General features: G+C 40.8%; 2 protein-coding genes across 2 annotated transcripts in view; both read right to left on the bottom strand.

Moving 5' to 3' along the window:
- SLC8A3 (solute carrier family 8 member A3) overlaps positions 1 to 17,299 on the bottom strand; it is a 275,261-nt gene that overhangs the window by 139,537 nt on the left and 118,425 nt on the right. The window lies entirely within an intron of this gene.
- Positions 13,769 to 17,299, bottom strand: part of COX16 (cytochrome c oxidase assembly factor COX16) — a 52,457-nt gene continuing 48,926 nt past the window's right edge. Inside the window, exon 4 of the mRNA XM_069858331.1 lies at positions 13,769 to 14,161. Within this exon, the coding sequence (XP_069714432.1) occupies positions 14,045 to 14,161 (117 nt within the window). The 3' untranslated portion in view covers positions 13,769 to 14,044. The remainder of the gene's footprint in view (positions 14,162 to 17,299) is intronic.

Raw genomic sequence — 17,299 nt, 5'->3', positions numbered from 1 at the left:
TTGGATTTCACTGTTCTTTAAGAAGAAAAGGCCCTTCTGTCTCTGATTTTTACACATAAAAGGACTATGGAGAGATACTTCTTTCAATAAACACTCCAAAATTTTCATTGCAAAACTTCATAGAAGAAATGGATGACTGAAAGCCTTGTAACCACACCTTTTGTGGTCCCTAAATTTGTGATTTGCTAAAACCAGACATTTGCTCATACATCAGAAAGCCCTTTTGAGGTAGATGTCTTGGAGCAGCATGCAAGCCTCATGTAACAACTTCACAGTGAGGTTAGATGAAGAAAACATCTTTGTGTATAAAACCAGCACACTCACTTTACGTTTCAGTTACCAATCAGATTGTTTAAGTATAAAATTTGTATTAATGGCTAATTATTTAGTCCTTTGGGAATATAGAAATGAGTTCCTTAGTAAACTCAGAAACATGAGTTACCTCTCCAGAAAATTTAAGCACAGGGTAGATTACCTTCTGTTTCAATACAGGATATAAGACTCATTACTTTTTAAGAGATGCGTTTAACTCAAAGGCACTTTCACATGTGCTTGGGCCAACTGAAACACTTTTTCAGCTCCTATGAAATAAAGTCAAAGGTGAACCAAATATATCTTTAGGTGTGTGTATATATAAAATAAACACTAAGAGCGTCTCAAAAAGCTCCAGAGACATTCTGCAGAGCTGCTGCCACAAGGATAGGGAATACTGCGCCCTCCCCACCCCTGAACAGACTGCCTGTTTGTGGCGAAGAAGTCCTGCCAGAACCCAGGCACTGAGCTTCGGCGAGACATGGAGAGCGGCTGCAACACTGCCAGGCTGTCACTGCACAGTATATCCCATTTCCACAGAAGCTTGAAGAAAACAGATGTTTTTTCTCCACTGAGCCACCAGCACTGCCCTGCCCTCCCAGCACACAGGCTCACAGCTCCATGGGGTTGCCCGCGCTTGCCACTGCTTATCCCAGCCCGTCTACAGCACTGCTGCCAGCACCAAGCAGCAGCTTCCCAGGTCAGCACTATTTCCTGACACCAAGACATCTATCCACTGCGACATCAGGAGGAGCAAGAGGCTGCCAAACAGAGCCAATAGCTAGCGTGACACTTCTCCAGTTCAGCTTCTGATGGGCTAATGAAGTGTGATTTCAGGTAATAACGGCTTCTGTTAGACACCACAGGCCTCAGGCCATGTACTCATAGGGAGAAAAAAAGCTATCTTTGGTAAACAAGTTTCTCTTGGACTGAGAATTTTCAATGTTTATTCACTGAATTGTTTCAGGAAAGCTGTTCCAGTGGCTTCCTTGCCATTATTGATTCAAATACTTCTGCTAATTATTTGGAACACAGTTTTGATTTGCCCAGCAGCTGCAGTTATCTGGGATTTACCAAACAGGAGTCACCAACTGGTAAATGCACTTGTTCTGTCAGGGAATTCAGATTACTTACACCGGAGCAAAGCTCACTGCCACGCATGGAAATGAGGGCTTTGCTATCCCCTAAGGATAGCCCAAATGCTCCTAGGTCTGTTCAAAGCCCTTCAAAGAGACACAAAGAGAGACAGATCTTGCCTTCAAAGTAACCACAATTTATTTATTTATTTCTACCTTTTCCTTTTTTAGTAACAAAACAGTCATAATTATTAATCATGATTGTTTTGAGTGAATCTAATTGCAGTGTTCCCTAAAGCATAGCAACACTCCTTCCATGTTCAGCCAACTGAAATAGAAAAATCACATCCCAAAAATAGCAGCAAGAGGCACTGAACAAAACCTGGCCTCCCACAATTTGTGATATTAGACTAGACAAATCTTTGAGATAAAACCAGCTGGGAGTCTAAGACTTTGGAAGACATTGCTACCTTCCCACAGAAGCCATCCAGAGGTCTCCTGCAGCAGCAGTCTCCTACATCTCTCCCCCTGTGCAAAGGGATGTAGAGCTGTCTGGTGCTGCCCCAAAAGTGGTTTTGGAGGGTATGTGGCCAGCTGTCCCTAGGTGAAAGGCAAATTCACAACATCTTCCATGTATCTCCTCTAAAAATGTAGATGCAGAGACACTAGTGGAGTTTTTAAATTATGTCCCCCAGAACAAAGACTGGAAGATACCCTGTAGTTACAGGGTTTGCTGTAGGAATGCTGGAGTGAAACTCCTTTATTTATACATGACGTTCCACTATGTCATTTTATGGTCTCTTCAAGAGATAATATATATGTTTTCCTGTTCCACAAGTGAATTAAGAAAATAAAAAAAGAAAAATCATGTATCCTGTAATTACACTGATACAACTGTTCCATATAATCCCTGAGGTAGGTCAACTACAGAAAGTAAACCAGGGACTGCTCGGAAAAGTTTGCCAGAAAAACATGCACAGAACTCTGGCCAAAATCTACTAGTGGAGAGCTCCACACTTGGAGGTTAGACTGCTGCCACTGCATCAGCATGAAAAACAGACTGCGAAGGAAGGGACACACCACCCACATTATATCACAGGCTCTAATAGAGGCACACATCTCCTGTCAGAGTAGTTAGCATGAGGCACATCTCAGGAAGGCAAAGCATGAAAAAACCCAGATAAAACAGCATCCAAAGATCATCAGGAGCATCAGCATCTTCCTCACCTCACCCTTCATGCCCCCATTCTGACTGCCCAACAAACTCTTTTTCATTGCAAATGTATGAAAGCCAATATTTGCGAAGGTCTTCAGACACCAAGTCTGGCTGGCAATTACAGTGTCTCCTGTGGATACTTAGCTTTTGATTTAGGAAGTTTACAATTACCAAAACTAGATAAATATGGCCATATTGTCACTGCTTTATCATGAGAGTATTTAAGGTCTTCTTCTGCCTAGTACCATAGCCCCACTGATGCAGGGGTGCAAAGCTCTCAGATGACTTACCTGTGCTGTCTTCTTCCAAAACTGGAAGAAAGAGTCTCCAGTTACAGATAAATTGTTTTCCTTGGCCTTCAACAGAAAGGAACAAAGCCCACCAGCTGCATTGCAATTTCTCCCACTCTAGAAAGCGGAGACCTACCTGCCTATTGAAACAGAACTAATTCAGGCCAATGCATCTCAACTGTTCTTGCAAGGCATGTTAAACAGGACTTGACTTCTAAAACCTACCAAGTCTCTTTAAGAGCAGGAATGATAATAGTTACAGATGGAAAAGAGCTTGGAGGTCACAGAGCCCAGCTTGCTGCCAGGGCAGGATAGAGTGCCCAAACAGAGGACAAGTCAAGGCTTCAACAAATACTACACTTATTCTTAGCCACAAAGAATTAATGGGAAGGGGTCTGAGGGGAAAAGCAACTGGCAGCTGCCTCTATGCACTCTGCAGAGGAGTTACAGGCAAATCTCTTTGGAATAATACTTAGAATTTACCATGTGAGGCAGATGGTATTTAACTTGGTGCTCTCAATATATAATCCTGAAAGGTCTATGCCAGCTCTCTACTGTAAAAATGCCATTTTGCATGTTGCAAGAAACCTGAAGCAGCATCAATAAAGCAGTCTCCCAGGGGCAGATTGCCAACACACTGTTCATGCCCTTGCTGTATGTGGGATTATCTTTAATGGCAGAAAACATCTTCTTATTTCTCCCTGTTGAGTTAGAGGAGACATGGATCCTCTGACCTTGTTGCCCATACAAAATGATCTTTGGCTGAAGGTTAGTCTAAGCAAAACTTTGCTTTTCACAGAATCACAGAATCACTAGGTTGGAAAAGACCCACAGGATCATTGAGTCCAACCATTCCTATCAAACATTAAGCCATGCCCCTCAGCACCTCATCCACCTGTCTGTTAAACACCTCCAGGGAAGGTGACTCAACCACCTCCCTGGGCAGCCTGTTCCAGTGCCCAATGACCATTTCCGTGAAAAATTTTATTCTGATGTTCAGCCTGAACCTCCCCTGGCGGAGCTTGAGGCCATTCCCTCTTGTCCTGTCCCCTGTCACTTGGGAGAAGAGGCCAGCACCCTCCTCTCTACAACCTTCTTTCAGGTAGTTATAGAGAGCAATGAGGTCTCCCCTCACCCTCCTCTTCTCCAGGCTAAACAACCCCAGCTCCCTCAGCTGCTCCTCGTAAGACTTGTTCTCCAGCCCCTTCACCAGCTTCACTGCTCTTCTCTGGACTCGCTCCAGAGCCTCAACATCCTTCTTGTGGTGAGGGGCCCAGAACTGAACACAGGATTCCAGATGCGGTCTCACCAGTGCCAAGTACAGAGGGAGAATAACTCTCCTGGACCTGCTGGCCACACCGTTTCTGATCCAAGCCAAGATGCCATTGGCCTTCTTGGCCACCTGGGCACACTGCTGGCTCATGTTCAGTCACTGTCAACCAACACCCCCAGGTCCTTCTCCTCCAGGCAGCTTTCCAGCCAGTCTTCCCCTAGTCTGTAGCACTGCACAGGGTTGTTGTGCCCCTAGTGCAGGACCCGGCATTTGGCCTTGTTAAACCTCATGCCATTGGTCTCAGCCCAGTGGTCCAGCCTGTTCAGATCCCTTTGCAGAGCCTCCCTACCCTCCAGCAGATTGACACTTCCACCCAGCTTAGTGTCATCCACAAACTTGCTAAGGGTGCACTTGATGCCTTCATCCAGGTCATTGATAAAGACATTGAACAGGGCGGGAAGGAGGAGAGATTTGAAGTAGGAGAGATTTATTCCCTTAGCTTATTTCATGTAGCAGGCAGGACTGCATTCAGTTGTGCCCAAGGAAGTCTATAATATGCCTTCCCCTTGTCCACGCCATGACTCCGCTCCTCAGAAAGGTAGCTTAGTTGCATTACCTCTGCAGTAGGCAATGCTGGGATTGTGATTTATATCTGAACACCAGTGTGATGAAGCAAGATATTTGTCAACCTTTGTAATAATAATTTACTGAGATAATCTTTATTTAAGCTGCCAAGAAACTCAGCAGCTGTACAAGAGGAATAAGAAATAATAAATTTAAAAAATACGGCAATATTAGAACTGCCTTAATTTTCAAATTCATTCAAAGTCCACATACCCCGTTACATAGGGTTCAGGGAGAGAAGCTCAAGGCAAACAGCAGAGGAACACAGGCCTTTGCTGTTTTTGCTAGCACCCATCCAAAGGTTTTGTCTTAACTTCCTCAAAAGCCAAAAATGAAGTTCCCCAGACTGCTTAGTAAATAAGGACAGTTCTTGGGATCCAGCTCACTCAAAATGAACCTTAGATGAGGTGCTCGGGGATATGGTTTAGTAGTGGACAGGTACAGTTGAACTTGATGATCTCAAAAGTCTTTTCCAACCAAAGAATTCTGTGATTCTTATAAAGGCAAAGTGATCAAAACTTATCATCTAAGCACCTTCCAAGATCAGTGGAGGGGAAGAAGCAGTGGAGCACAGTTCAACACCCACTTTGCTAGACATCTACCTTTGATACCTTTGAATGAGGTGATCACTGTCTTCATGTGCCTTGATGTTAAGGTTTGCCTAGACACTTGACTTCTACAGAGTTGCTACATTTACAAGAGAGTAAATAAAGTCTCTTCTATGTATGCTGGTGGGCAATCACACTGCAGAGCCAGTTCCTGCTAAGGCAACCATCCTTGCCCCTCGGAGGTGATCCCTGCAAGTCCCCGCCTTGGAAGAGCAGTGACTGCAAAGGGATGCTACGCTCCAGCTCTACATTGCGCGTATATAGAAAGGGGAAGGCAGTCTTTGGGGCTTTCTAAACATGTCCGTGTGTATCTACCTATATATATTTGGTACATAGAGCACTCGCTCTAAAAAACACGTTTAACCTTAAGGTATTATGTATTTTCCAAATTTCAGATGTTCTGCTATACCTCTCTATGCAAAGAAAGCCAACAGTGGTGAATCCTCTGAAGGCAAAAGAAACTTCTTCAAGTACAAAAGAACAAGGCACAGAAATACCTTGGTCAACTGCTGCAGTATCTCTGAATAGAGAGCACAGAAGAGAACTAAAACCAGTTCTTCCACTAGTTTCTTGGCATTTCCTGAACACATGGAAAAGAGAATGCAAAAAGACTATATTGTATAGTATATGTGTCAATTAAAGTGGATAGTGTTTGTTAGCAACAGAACTTAAAAAAAAATTAAAAAAACTGAAGATATTATCCTTTTGGGGAGAAGAAATATTGATGTTTTCAACCTTAGAGAGCTGTATAAAATCCTGTGCATCCTTCTACTGCTAGCAAAGAAGATGGAGGGGAAAAAATAGACACCTCAGGATAAATAACTGGGAGAACCATGTATGATATGATACATGCAGAGAACACTATCAAGTTAGTGAGGTTAATCTAAAGTAGTAATGTGCAAATCTGGCTTTGCCAGGAAATTATATTTGCACTTTTAAGATCATTTGCAGTATGTGTTAGAAAAATGGACCTGTCAGATAACACTGCACATCCCTGTATAACTTCAAGGGACAAAGACTGCTCTATTTTTAATTTCTGTTGTGAATAATGCATTACAGGGGTAAGAAATCTTCTTGAATAGATGAAAGATAAGAGATAAAAGACTCCTCCATATCCAAAATGACTAGCCAACTGGGTCTGTCCATAGAAAGTACAGGTTCCCATACCTAGCTTTTTCCTGCAAAGTCCGAATAACCTGGATTATTCAGAAACCTCAGCCCACTTAACAAAAAAAGGACACATTCTATGCTGATCATAGAAGATAAACAAAACCAGACATTCAAACAAGCATTTCAGACATTTAAATTTCTGATTATCTAAAATATAGGGGGTTTTAGCTAAACCAAAACACACTGTTAATATTCCCAGCTGTTCCTCAGCAATGACTTCCCTAAGTCAAATTGCAAAATGCTGTCTGCCATAATTCACCTTTAAGCCTTCAAAAAAAAACCCCATACCAGGGCCAGGGTAAACTTTTAAAAATTTGATCAAACTGCATTCAAGTTCATCTTGATTTGAAGGACAATAAAAATAAAACACATGATATTGCTGTCTATCATTTTAGCACAACTGATAAGGGTGTTTGAACTTCACAGGGAGCACACAACCCAAAAGGCCTGTTACAAGACATGTGTGATCTCAGACTTTTGTATTGAAAGAGATGTGTTTAATTTTAACCACATCTACAGCCCAGTCAGGACGTTTGCTAGGCAAAAAAAAAAGCATCTGCAGTTGGGTGGATAGCCAAATAATGGTAAGACATGACTCCAAAATTGGATGGACTACAGTCACTTCAAATATATATGAACATGAGTAGGACAGGACTTAAACAGGGGTGATGCCTTTTTTTTTTAGACAAGGAAAAATCTTGGGCTCCTTATTATTATGTTACGACATATAAGCATGCTGGTTGAATATCTAGTAAAAAAATGACACTATTTAAGATGAACTAAACAGAAACAAATTTAGGTTGTAGAATTAGCAAAAGCAGGGAGGAAGGGGAACTAGATTTTAGAGGCAACTCCATCAGTGTAAGGAAAATTTACAAAGTCATTGCCTGGACAGAAGAATCCTGGATGCAGTAAGGGGTAGGTCCTTTCTCACAAGTCACTGAGTAACAAAATCCTCTGTTAAACTGTCAAGCACGGAACTTTCCAAATGTACGTGTGTGCAGCGGGTAGAGAGAATGCTGGCATATGAAGCCACAGAGGCGTGCAGGCAGGCACCTGTCCACAAGCAGGACCAGCATTCACCAATTAAAAAAGGAACTGACTGGTACAGCTGAAAAAAAATCTTTTACAATATTTTTTTTTTAATCCAGCTGATTGCCATTTTGAAACCTGATCATTGAAAGGGATCCATTCAATCCTTACTCTTACTGAGAACGCTTTTTGTTAAAAGTTTTGGAAACTGTTGAAACATCTTGTGCTGACAGTCTTTTAAGTGAAAACCACAGTTTTATGATCAGTAGTGGTTTTTCATTTCCACAGTTAAGGTACCTGAGGAAGGAGAATCAAGAATGGAATAACACAAAAAGCAAAATAAAACATTGCAGTTCACCTAAATAAAAGTATTTCTAAAACCACTAGCTTGCAAAATACACTTGGCTTTTTATTTCTGACCTAAGATGAGTATTTTTTGAGCTCAAAAGTTTTTCCTGAGACAGAAAATTTTCCTTCCTACTTAAACCAGAGGGACTAGTCAGAAAGAACATTGTTTTCTCTTACTATTTGTTGTCCCCAAGCTTTTTTCTTTCCACATTTTCCTTTCTATTTCCTTTTCTTCATTTTCCTTTTCCTTCATTTTCTTCCTTAAAATGCCCTATCCTATTGCAAAACAGAAGAAACTTGAGCCTGAAACCCGAGATTCTTTGTTCTCGCTCTCCTCTTCTCCTCTGTTTATTCAGGAGGAGTATGAAAAGAGCTATATTAAGCTGAAATTTTATTCTGCTGTCCTCTGTTCAACAAAAGATAGTCCACTAAAGCCACTAAATCACAGATAACGTTTCTCTGGGCAACATTATTAGGAACTGACGGCTGGTGATGGATGAAGATCTCATCTTTTAAAGAAAAAAGTACATTTAATTTCCTTTGTACATAAAATAGAGAGTGCAGCATTGTGTATCTAAAGATAAAAAGAGACCAAGTGTATGCCGGGTGCCATACTTAAGGGGATATAATACTGGGTTTCTTTTTCTAGGCTTACATTTTACAGGACATTTTCAAATTAATTTAGAAACCACTATTCTTCAATTCTTGGTTTACAATGAACTTCAAAAAAAAGAGCGTGACATTTTACAGCTCCATTAGAAAACCCCATTAGCAAACTCCATTAGAAAAGCAGCTCAGAGACTGAGCTGTTAATTCTCAGGAAGAATGTTGGAAGACAGGTCAAAAAGAGGAGGGAAAATGCATTTGGATGGGTTTACTCTGATCCTGCCTTTGAGGAAGCCGTACTCCTGGGGGCCACGGAGCCTCCTTGAGGTTAATAGTTGATACCATAATGGATTTGGTACTGAATGTGCACTATGGTGTTGGTATTGAATGTCAAGGATCTCATCAACTACCTTGAAACAGGCATGCTAAATAAATATGGTCCTTTTTTTTCCATCAACTGGAGAACACCCAGCCAGACTCCAAATATGCTGGGTCAAAGTGCGCAAATTTCTTCTACAGAGGTACTGGCAAAACACAGTACTCCCTTATTTCTGGTTTTCAGATTTTTTTCCCCTTCTTTCTGAAATGACCTGTGACTATTGCCATGTTTCGACAAGGAAGCCTCCTTGGGCTTTTTACAATTTGACCAGTCTGCCAGAATCACACTAAGAACCTCATTAGGACTAATGTCTTGTATCCCTTATATTACACTAGCAGCGTCACAGGCACAAATCCGTTACATTAAGGAGGGCTGCCTTAGGTCCTTTAAAATTTGTCCAACCCACCAGGATCACATTTAGTAAAGTTTCCAGAAATTTGTATGTGTGCACACAAGCCAATTTTATTATAACAATTTGTGACAGAATAATGGTTCAGTGGTGGCCAGGGGAAAGATACTGTTTGCAAAAACATATCTTAAGCAGCATGCTTAAAAACACGTAGATGTGGCACTTCAGGACATGGTTTAGTGGGCATAGTGGTGTTGGGCTGAAGGTTGGACTGTATGATGTTAAGAGGTCTTTTCCAACCTTGATTCTATGCAATCAAGCACCAACTGTAGAGGGAAGCAATATGCAGGTAGAGAATATGAAAAAACACAAATATATAAAAAATACTCATAGCTCCTGTAATGTTAACGTATAGTGCATCTCACACAAGAGTCTTACCCAATGGCATCCCAGTGGGGGTGGGGTGGAATATAAAATTCAGCCATGAAGTTTTTATGGACTCTTCCCTAAAATGTTCCCCTTTGTTTTCTGGCAGAGTTTGGATAGAAACTGATTGACTTCAGTCATACACTTTTCCACTTCTGATTGGGAGAAAAAGCTCTTGCTTCAAGTTTAAAGGCATAGCGCTAGAAATTAACTGTGCACGCCCAGTGAGAGTTGGTTTGGGAGTGGTTTGCCTTGGAGACATGAAGGGCATGGATGGGTGTGACAGGAGGTGTGCTAATTACATTAAAATGACATTATAATGACACTATAATGACCAAAGTTCAGCTAAAGCGCAACATTTATATTCTGGCTGGGCAAGTGGCAATTGTGATCCATCTTGCCTGCCATTTTCTCTTTGCAGTTTGGTCTCAAAGAACAGCTGCCTCACCTGAAAGCAACATCCAGTCCCTTGTGCCAGTGAGGCAGAACATACAGTTTGGTCACAATGGCCATCTCCATGGCAAGTGACTGGCTTTGAGCAGTGCTGCTTCTGTGCTTCAGAAAGCTGAAATTGCTCTACAATACCACAATATCCAAACCATAATTGGGGAGAGGGCTTTTTGAAAAATTTAGGGTTCTCATTCCCCCCACATAATGTTATTCTATAACAAACTATGACACACATACTACTTTTCTCTCCACATTTGCAGTGTATAACTATATTTTACATGTTCTTTCTGCAGCACTACCAGCTGCTGCTCTCACTTAATTGAATTTTAACACAACGCCCAGGAAGCATGGAGAGTGAAACTTTAATTGCCTGTCTGCGTTAAGCAAGACAGTTAAACATGAAGTTAAAGCACATGTTCAACAAGAAAATACGGTTGGTCTGATACAGTGGTATGAAAGCCTGCTCTGGGCTTCTGGGGTTAGGACAAGTTTTGGAAAAACATCTGCATGGAGTTTTTGTTTCTAAGTCTAGAGACTGTTGGCTGAGTTTGGCTGCAAGTCCTTGTGTGACAAGGCATAACAGTGAGCAATTACCTTCCCTTGATTAAGACTTTCTAGCTAGCCAGTCTAAAATAGGGTGGAAATTTTTTTGTGAGCTTTACTCCACTGAAGAATGAAAAGAGGTTTTACACTGAAAACATAGACAAACAGCAGCCTTTCTAACCACAAAAGTATATGGAAAATTCTTCGACCATGTTAATGTAAAAATAGTTATTCTGCTTTCCTTAGAGCTTCAGATCATTCCCTTCTTTCCTCTGTTTCTTTACTCTTACTTTTTTCTTCAGTGGACAAAAATAGTTAGTTGCAAAGAATGATATTGTGCTTTCTCATTTCTTGCAGACAGAAAAGCCTCTGGAAAATACAAGATATAAAAATGAAACTTGCCCTGGACTTGTGCTGGAAATTGAAACATAGCGACTCAGAGCAAATGCAAGATCATCAGAAGGACAAGGGTCTATATAGTTATTTCAGAAGATGAAAGCTACTGTTTTAAGTTTCACCTATACACATGCACATACAGCTAAACAAAAAGTGACCACGTAAAACGTTCAATGAACAGTGAACTTAAAATCACTCCAGGTTTCTCCTTCTTTGTTAAAAAAATAGATTTCTCCCTCTGCTTTTGGAGATTGATCTCCAGCTGATGATGGGGTATGTTAACGTTGTTTTTCAGAAGCTTCTGCATTCTATATTCTGGTCTAAAATTCACATCGCTCATCTCTTACTACACCATAACCTACCTTTTTAGGGTAGCTGAAGACATTTTTAAGACCTTGGAGGATCACTATCTGCAAGATTGTTAACTGCATCTTAATTCTGAAAGTTTTTAGGACCCAGCTGCTCATTCAGATGTATTTAGGAGCTTTGAAATTCAACCACTATGCTATTGAGCAGGTTCTGAAACCTTTTTTGGATCACAGTAGCTACAGCTTTCACTAAGCCTCTCCATCTGTGTTACAGCTGAAAGAAGATATTGAACATCTCTTTCGGGTCATCCATGAGTCTGCAAATTCGAACTGCTATGGGAGAAACACACTCAATTAGCATGATCCACAGGGCTGAGGGTATGCAAAGACCTGGTTAGCATATTGGGCTGCAGATAGCTGCTGCCGGTGACCATCCAGCACCTGCTGGTGCTGCACTGAGCTCTCCCTACCCCTACAGTGCCCCAGATTCCACTTCTATGCCATATTGCTTTTCTTGTTGTGGAAGATAAGAGACCAATCTTGCCACAGTTTCTTTGAGAGATGAACTCTTTCTTCTTTACTGTCAAAGCAGGGATTTTGAAGGCGTTTTCAATAAGCATACACAGACAGACCTTGCCAGACTTCCTTATTTCTAATTTAAGCAACACTAACTTGAAGACCTGACTTCCTCAGTCTAGTACTTCACACCTCTCACTAAAGCCTTTTTTTCATTACCCTCAGACCGGTATATGCCAGTTACAAAGAGGATGCAAAAACATCAATCAGTGTCTCAGACTAACAATTGCATGTAATGACCTCTGCCCCCCACCCCCTCAGTCACAGATGTTTAGAATAACAATTCAGGAATTTAACGAGGTTGTCCCCAGGTGCCTTAGAGGTAACCAGAAGTGCCGTAACATGTCTTTCAAAAGGACAGTTGAAATAAGCAGCCAAGCTAACCATGACTCCTGAATCAACTGAAGTTTCCCCTCTTGCTAGTGTTGTGAAGCATAATTCTCCACTTTTCTGAAATGCCTTCAAGAACTTAAGAGACTTTAATTGATTCTCAACATGCCTTTCATAAGTATTATTTCCAATTCACTGGCTAAGAAAAGCACAGCACAAAACATGAAACCATTGTCCAAGCGCATGGCAATAAAGAGAAATTGCTGAAATAGCTCTCCCCATTTTGCGAAAAGTATAGCTTCTGTACCTGTCAAAAGTGATTGTTGGGTTTTTAATTCATAAATGAGTCAATAGCATAAAAAATGGTGGAAATTCTTTCAGTGGACTGTCAATAGATAAGAGCCGTCTCTTAAAACGGAAGTTGAAGAGACGGGCAAGTTGGAAAATTTTCTAACTGCATGTCAGTGTTTCTCAGAGATGCGAAGATAAATCCATTACTTTCCAGAGATGCCACTTCAAAGGTACTTACAATTATGCACTTAGAAACTACAGGAAATTCAGTGCCTATGAAAAAGGGAGGATGGGGCCTCCACAATCAGCAAGCAACCAACTAAAACCGGATCCTAAGTTATGACATAAAAAATGTTCTCCTTAGATATAATTACTTACAACTGCATTCCAGACCTTCTGAAATAAGATGTCCATTGAAGAAGGGTTTTAGAAGTCTGTTGTACTACCTTATCAAAAGCTTCATTTAATCTGAAGAATTGCCTGGATGTTTCTTCATTGAACTGTCTCAGCAGAAGGGTCCAAATGTTAGCATGGGTTTCCTCTAACAGCAAACACTTAGCATTCAAAGAGAAACGTAAAAAGACAAGCATTTCAGAAGAAGTCATCAAAAGATAAAAAGATACCTGTGCACATGCAGAAACATACATGGAATAATACATGGAAGGTGAGATTTGCCACTATATAGAGATTCTGCTACAATACTTGCCCATGGAGAAACAGCTCAGCTCTTGGTGAGGAAGAATTCTTCCAACTTAAACTGAGAAGTTCCAGTGCAAAGCTCCTGCCTGCACAAATGTATCATTAAACTAATCACAAAAATTTAACCACAGCTCAACAAATGTTACTTAACCAATTACCAGCTGACACACTGTACAGGACAGTAAAATTCCTGGAAATGAAACACAAGGATATTATTTAGCCAAAAAAAGGACTCACTGTTCTGAACAGCTTAGATGCCTCTGGAGTCCCTTCCAAGACTAAGAGCCTGAAGTCATTCAAGGGTTCCCTGAAGCAGCATTTATCTGGTCATACACATCTAGATGACAGCACTGTTGTTCTCATTAGGATGACAACTTCTGGTACTGACAAGTGACTCCTGAAATGTTATTCCTTGCTGAAGCATCCCAGTTTTGAATGATAGGGAATGAAAAACAATGGGATAGTCTCAGTAGAATAATCAGCTTTTTTTTTTTTTTTTTATTCAGAATTCATATATACAGCCTATGGAACTCTGTGCAAATGGATGCAAGGAGCTTCATATGATACACTGCCTTTTGGACTGATCTCACAGTTATTTATATATACACTAGCATGAATTTCTCAGGGCAACCCCCACCTCCCATATCTGTTCCCGACACTGGATTACAAAATAATATAGTCCAGCCTGAGACTTTTTTTTTCCAGAGGCACTGAAGTAGCGCAGTTGCTTAAAGTTGTTCATTCACTCTGTCTTGAGACGGAGAGCCTCTCGCTGTTGCTTCTGAACAGTTCTGGAATCTTCCCACAGACGGGGTCCTCTGATGTTCTCCCAGTTATCCAAGTCAGACTTATCCAGCTTCTGCAGATAAACAGCAAAAATAAGAGCGTCACCTTGACAGTTCCATGATTTAAAGTATGTATTATTCTAAATTGTTTTCTTATTTCTTACAAGAAAACTAGTATCACTACTATGCGGATAAAATTTCATCTACCCTCCAAAAGAAGTTCAACTGTAAGGCAAAAAAATTAGTGAGTTAATCATATAGCTACATAAATGAATAGGGTAGTCATTACTGCATCTGCTTATCAGCAGATAAATAACATGTAAGGACAGGAAGCACTATAGTATCTGAACACAACTGAAAAAATCTTGTATTCACCTTTTCTTTCTTCTCTCACTCTTTTTTCCACATGTGTTCTTCAACTGCAAGTCTTCCATATACTGAAGTAGTAGGTGTGAAAATATTGGTACAGCTCAAACAGAAGATTAGTAGTCAGTGACCTGATGCATCCTGTCAGCACAAATACAAAGTATACTAAAACACACGAATTACCTAGCACAAAGAGAGATGGTGCAATTCCATTCAATCTATGTGCCTAACTAGAGAGGGGAATGGAACACTTTCTATTGCTTAGTTTCTCATGGCACCCAGCCATCACAGATAGGTCTCTCACTACGTCATATATGCGAGATGCTAACTGACCAAACTGTCAGACACTTAAAAAATATCTAGATTTCAATTACCACCTTGCCTCTTCCTATAACGGCATGCAGAAGTGCCAATGACAGCAGTACTTATCTAGTCTTAGAGGGGCACAAAAATGAAGAACAGGCATCCTCTTGACCTCACATACCACATGCTACAGTTGAAGATAACAAACATATACTGCATCTTCACAGTCCTACTGGCAGAGACATCAACGTCACCTCTCAGCAGACATAGACATCGAGTTTCACATCCCAGCCAGTGGAATAGTATATCGGACACAATGGGGCTCTGACAACAGGAGACTGAGGACGGGGTCTGCACTGCTGCCAGAACCAGGGCTGTTCTACATGCTACTAAATAGAGCAACACTGCATATTATCAATGATATATGATGTACTGCAGTGGGATTTAAACCTCTGATTTGTGATCAAGACCTCATCTCAGCAAATGCTGGAAAAATACACCAGAAAATAATTAATCCTGCCTTCTGCCTGTGGTCTAATTTGCTTACTATCAATCATCCAAATAAATGGCAAACACTGAGAGACTTGAATAATAGTCACAGAATAATTCAGCAGCTATAACAGAACAGACCTGCTGCTAATAGTTCATGTTATGTAAAAGTCTTCTGCCACTTCTGCAACTGAGAAAATTACAACGAGGTTGGTCAGATATCAGAAGAAATTAGGTAACATTCACCAGAAGATATCTGAGAACACATGCACAAACACAGAAAATGTTCACAAGGTAGGAGCAAGAGTTGGAAAAGGTCTTTCTGAAGAATTGTCTTCACTACTTTATACAACTTATGATTAGCTGGTACTTCATTTCATCTGGAAGGGATCTGAGCTGACATGGAGGAAAGGAGAAGGAGAGAAGGTATGCATTATCTCACACAGCAATGATTATCTGCTCTGACTGAAAAATCAGAATTTTGCATCTCATTTTAATGGAAGCTTCAAGGAAACTGCACTGAAAATAACCTTTTGCTTTAACAGAAGGGGAAAATGCTTATTTTAATAAACACAAACTACCATGCAGCTGTGAGGATGCAACCTATTTCCAAACAGCTCTCAAACTCTGAACAAGAATCAACATTTAAAATACATACAACAGAACCTGTAGTATCTAAAGATAGGCTACATAAAGAAGCCTATCAAAAAAGACATGCACACTGGAGACCTCTACCAAAAGTTCATTTTAATCTGCTCTTGAAACTTCACAAAGGCTTTTCAGAGAGGAGGTTTGTACAAAACAGGCAGTTTTTCAAAGTAAAACATAAAGCTACCTGGAAAACAGTGGTATACTCACAGAATAAAACAATCAAGAATTATATACAACTGAATGGCTTTGTCTCAAACTACAGAACAGATAATATCTACTGAGAGCATTAATTTTTGTCAATTAAAGATATAAGGAATTACAGATTCTAATGAACATATAGAGAGATTATATTTATAGAGATCAATTTTGTGCCATGTATAAAGATTGTGTTTGACATCTTGCCGCAATTAAAGAAGAAAGCACCTTCTTTACTGGCCTATAACAGCAACTGCAAAAATCAGTAGTTCACAGGACAGGTATCTGTCCAGTCATCAGAAGGCAGCACAATTGGACTATCCGATTTTTGAAACTGATACTATCAAGTTTTGAAAGAATAGAGGACTCCTTGTCCATGCGGATAAGCATAAAATGGATTATCATCAGTAAGAGGGGACCCAAAAATCTCAGTTCTCCAATGCTTTCCTATTGTGTGGATATTTTTGCAAGTTACCTGTCCTGGTTTTGGCTGGAATAGTTAATTCTCTTCCTAGCAGCTAGTACAGGGCTGTGTTTTGGATTTGTGCTGAAAATGGTGTTGATAGCACAGGGATGTTTCAGTCACTGCTGAGCAGTGCTAAGACAGTGTCAGGGCCTTTTCTGCTTCTTGTGCTGCCCCACCAGTGAGGAGGCTGAGAGTGCACAAGAAGCTGGGAGAGGACACAGCCAGGGTGGCTGACCCCAGCTGACCAAAGGGATATTCCACACTATATAACGCCACACTCAACAATAACAGCTGGTGCAAGAAGAAGAAGGAAGGGAGTAGGGAGTGGGGTGGGGAATGAGTACAAACCACACATTCAGAGTGACTGGTGTATTTCTCTTCCCAAGTTGGTGTGATGGAGCCCCACTTCCCTGGAAATGGCTGAAGCCCTGCCTGCCAATGGGAAGTAGTGATTGAAACCTTTGTTTCTCTTTGCTTGTGTGTGCAACTTTTGCTTTACCTGTTAAACTGCCTTTATCTCAACCCACAGATTTCCCCCACTTTTACTCCTCTGATTCTCTCCCCCATCCCATCTGGGTGGTATTGCGTGAGCAGCTCCAAGGTACTTAGTTGCAGTTGGGGTTAAACCATGACACTACCTCAGATAAACAAAATGTAACCTTTTTGCTTGGTCACTGACCTGGAAATTCTTATGACATTTATCACCCCAGAATAAATGGCTACACTAGATGTAGGCCAAAGA

The sequence above is a fragment of the Phaenicophaeus curvirostris genome, chromosome 5 (assembly GCF_032191515.1).
Source record: "Phaenicophaeus curvirostris isolate KB17595 chromosome 5, BPBGC_Pcur_1.0, whole genome shotgun sequence".
Taxonomy (NCBI): Eukaryota; Metazoa; Chordata; class Aves; order Cuculiformes; family Cuculidae; genus Phaenicophaeus; species Phaenicophaeus curvirostris.
The sequence above is the reverse complement of the archived record's forward strand: the minus strand, read 5'-3'. Positions and strand labels throughout refer to the sequence as shown.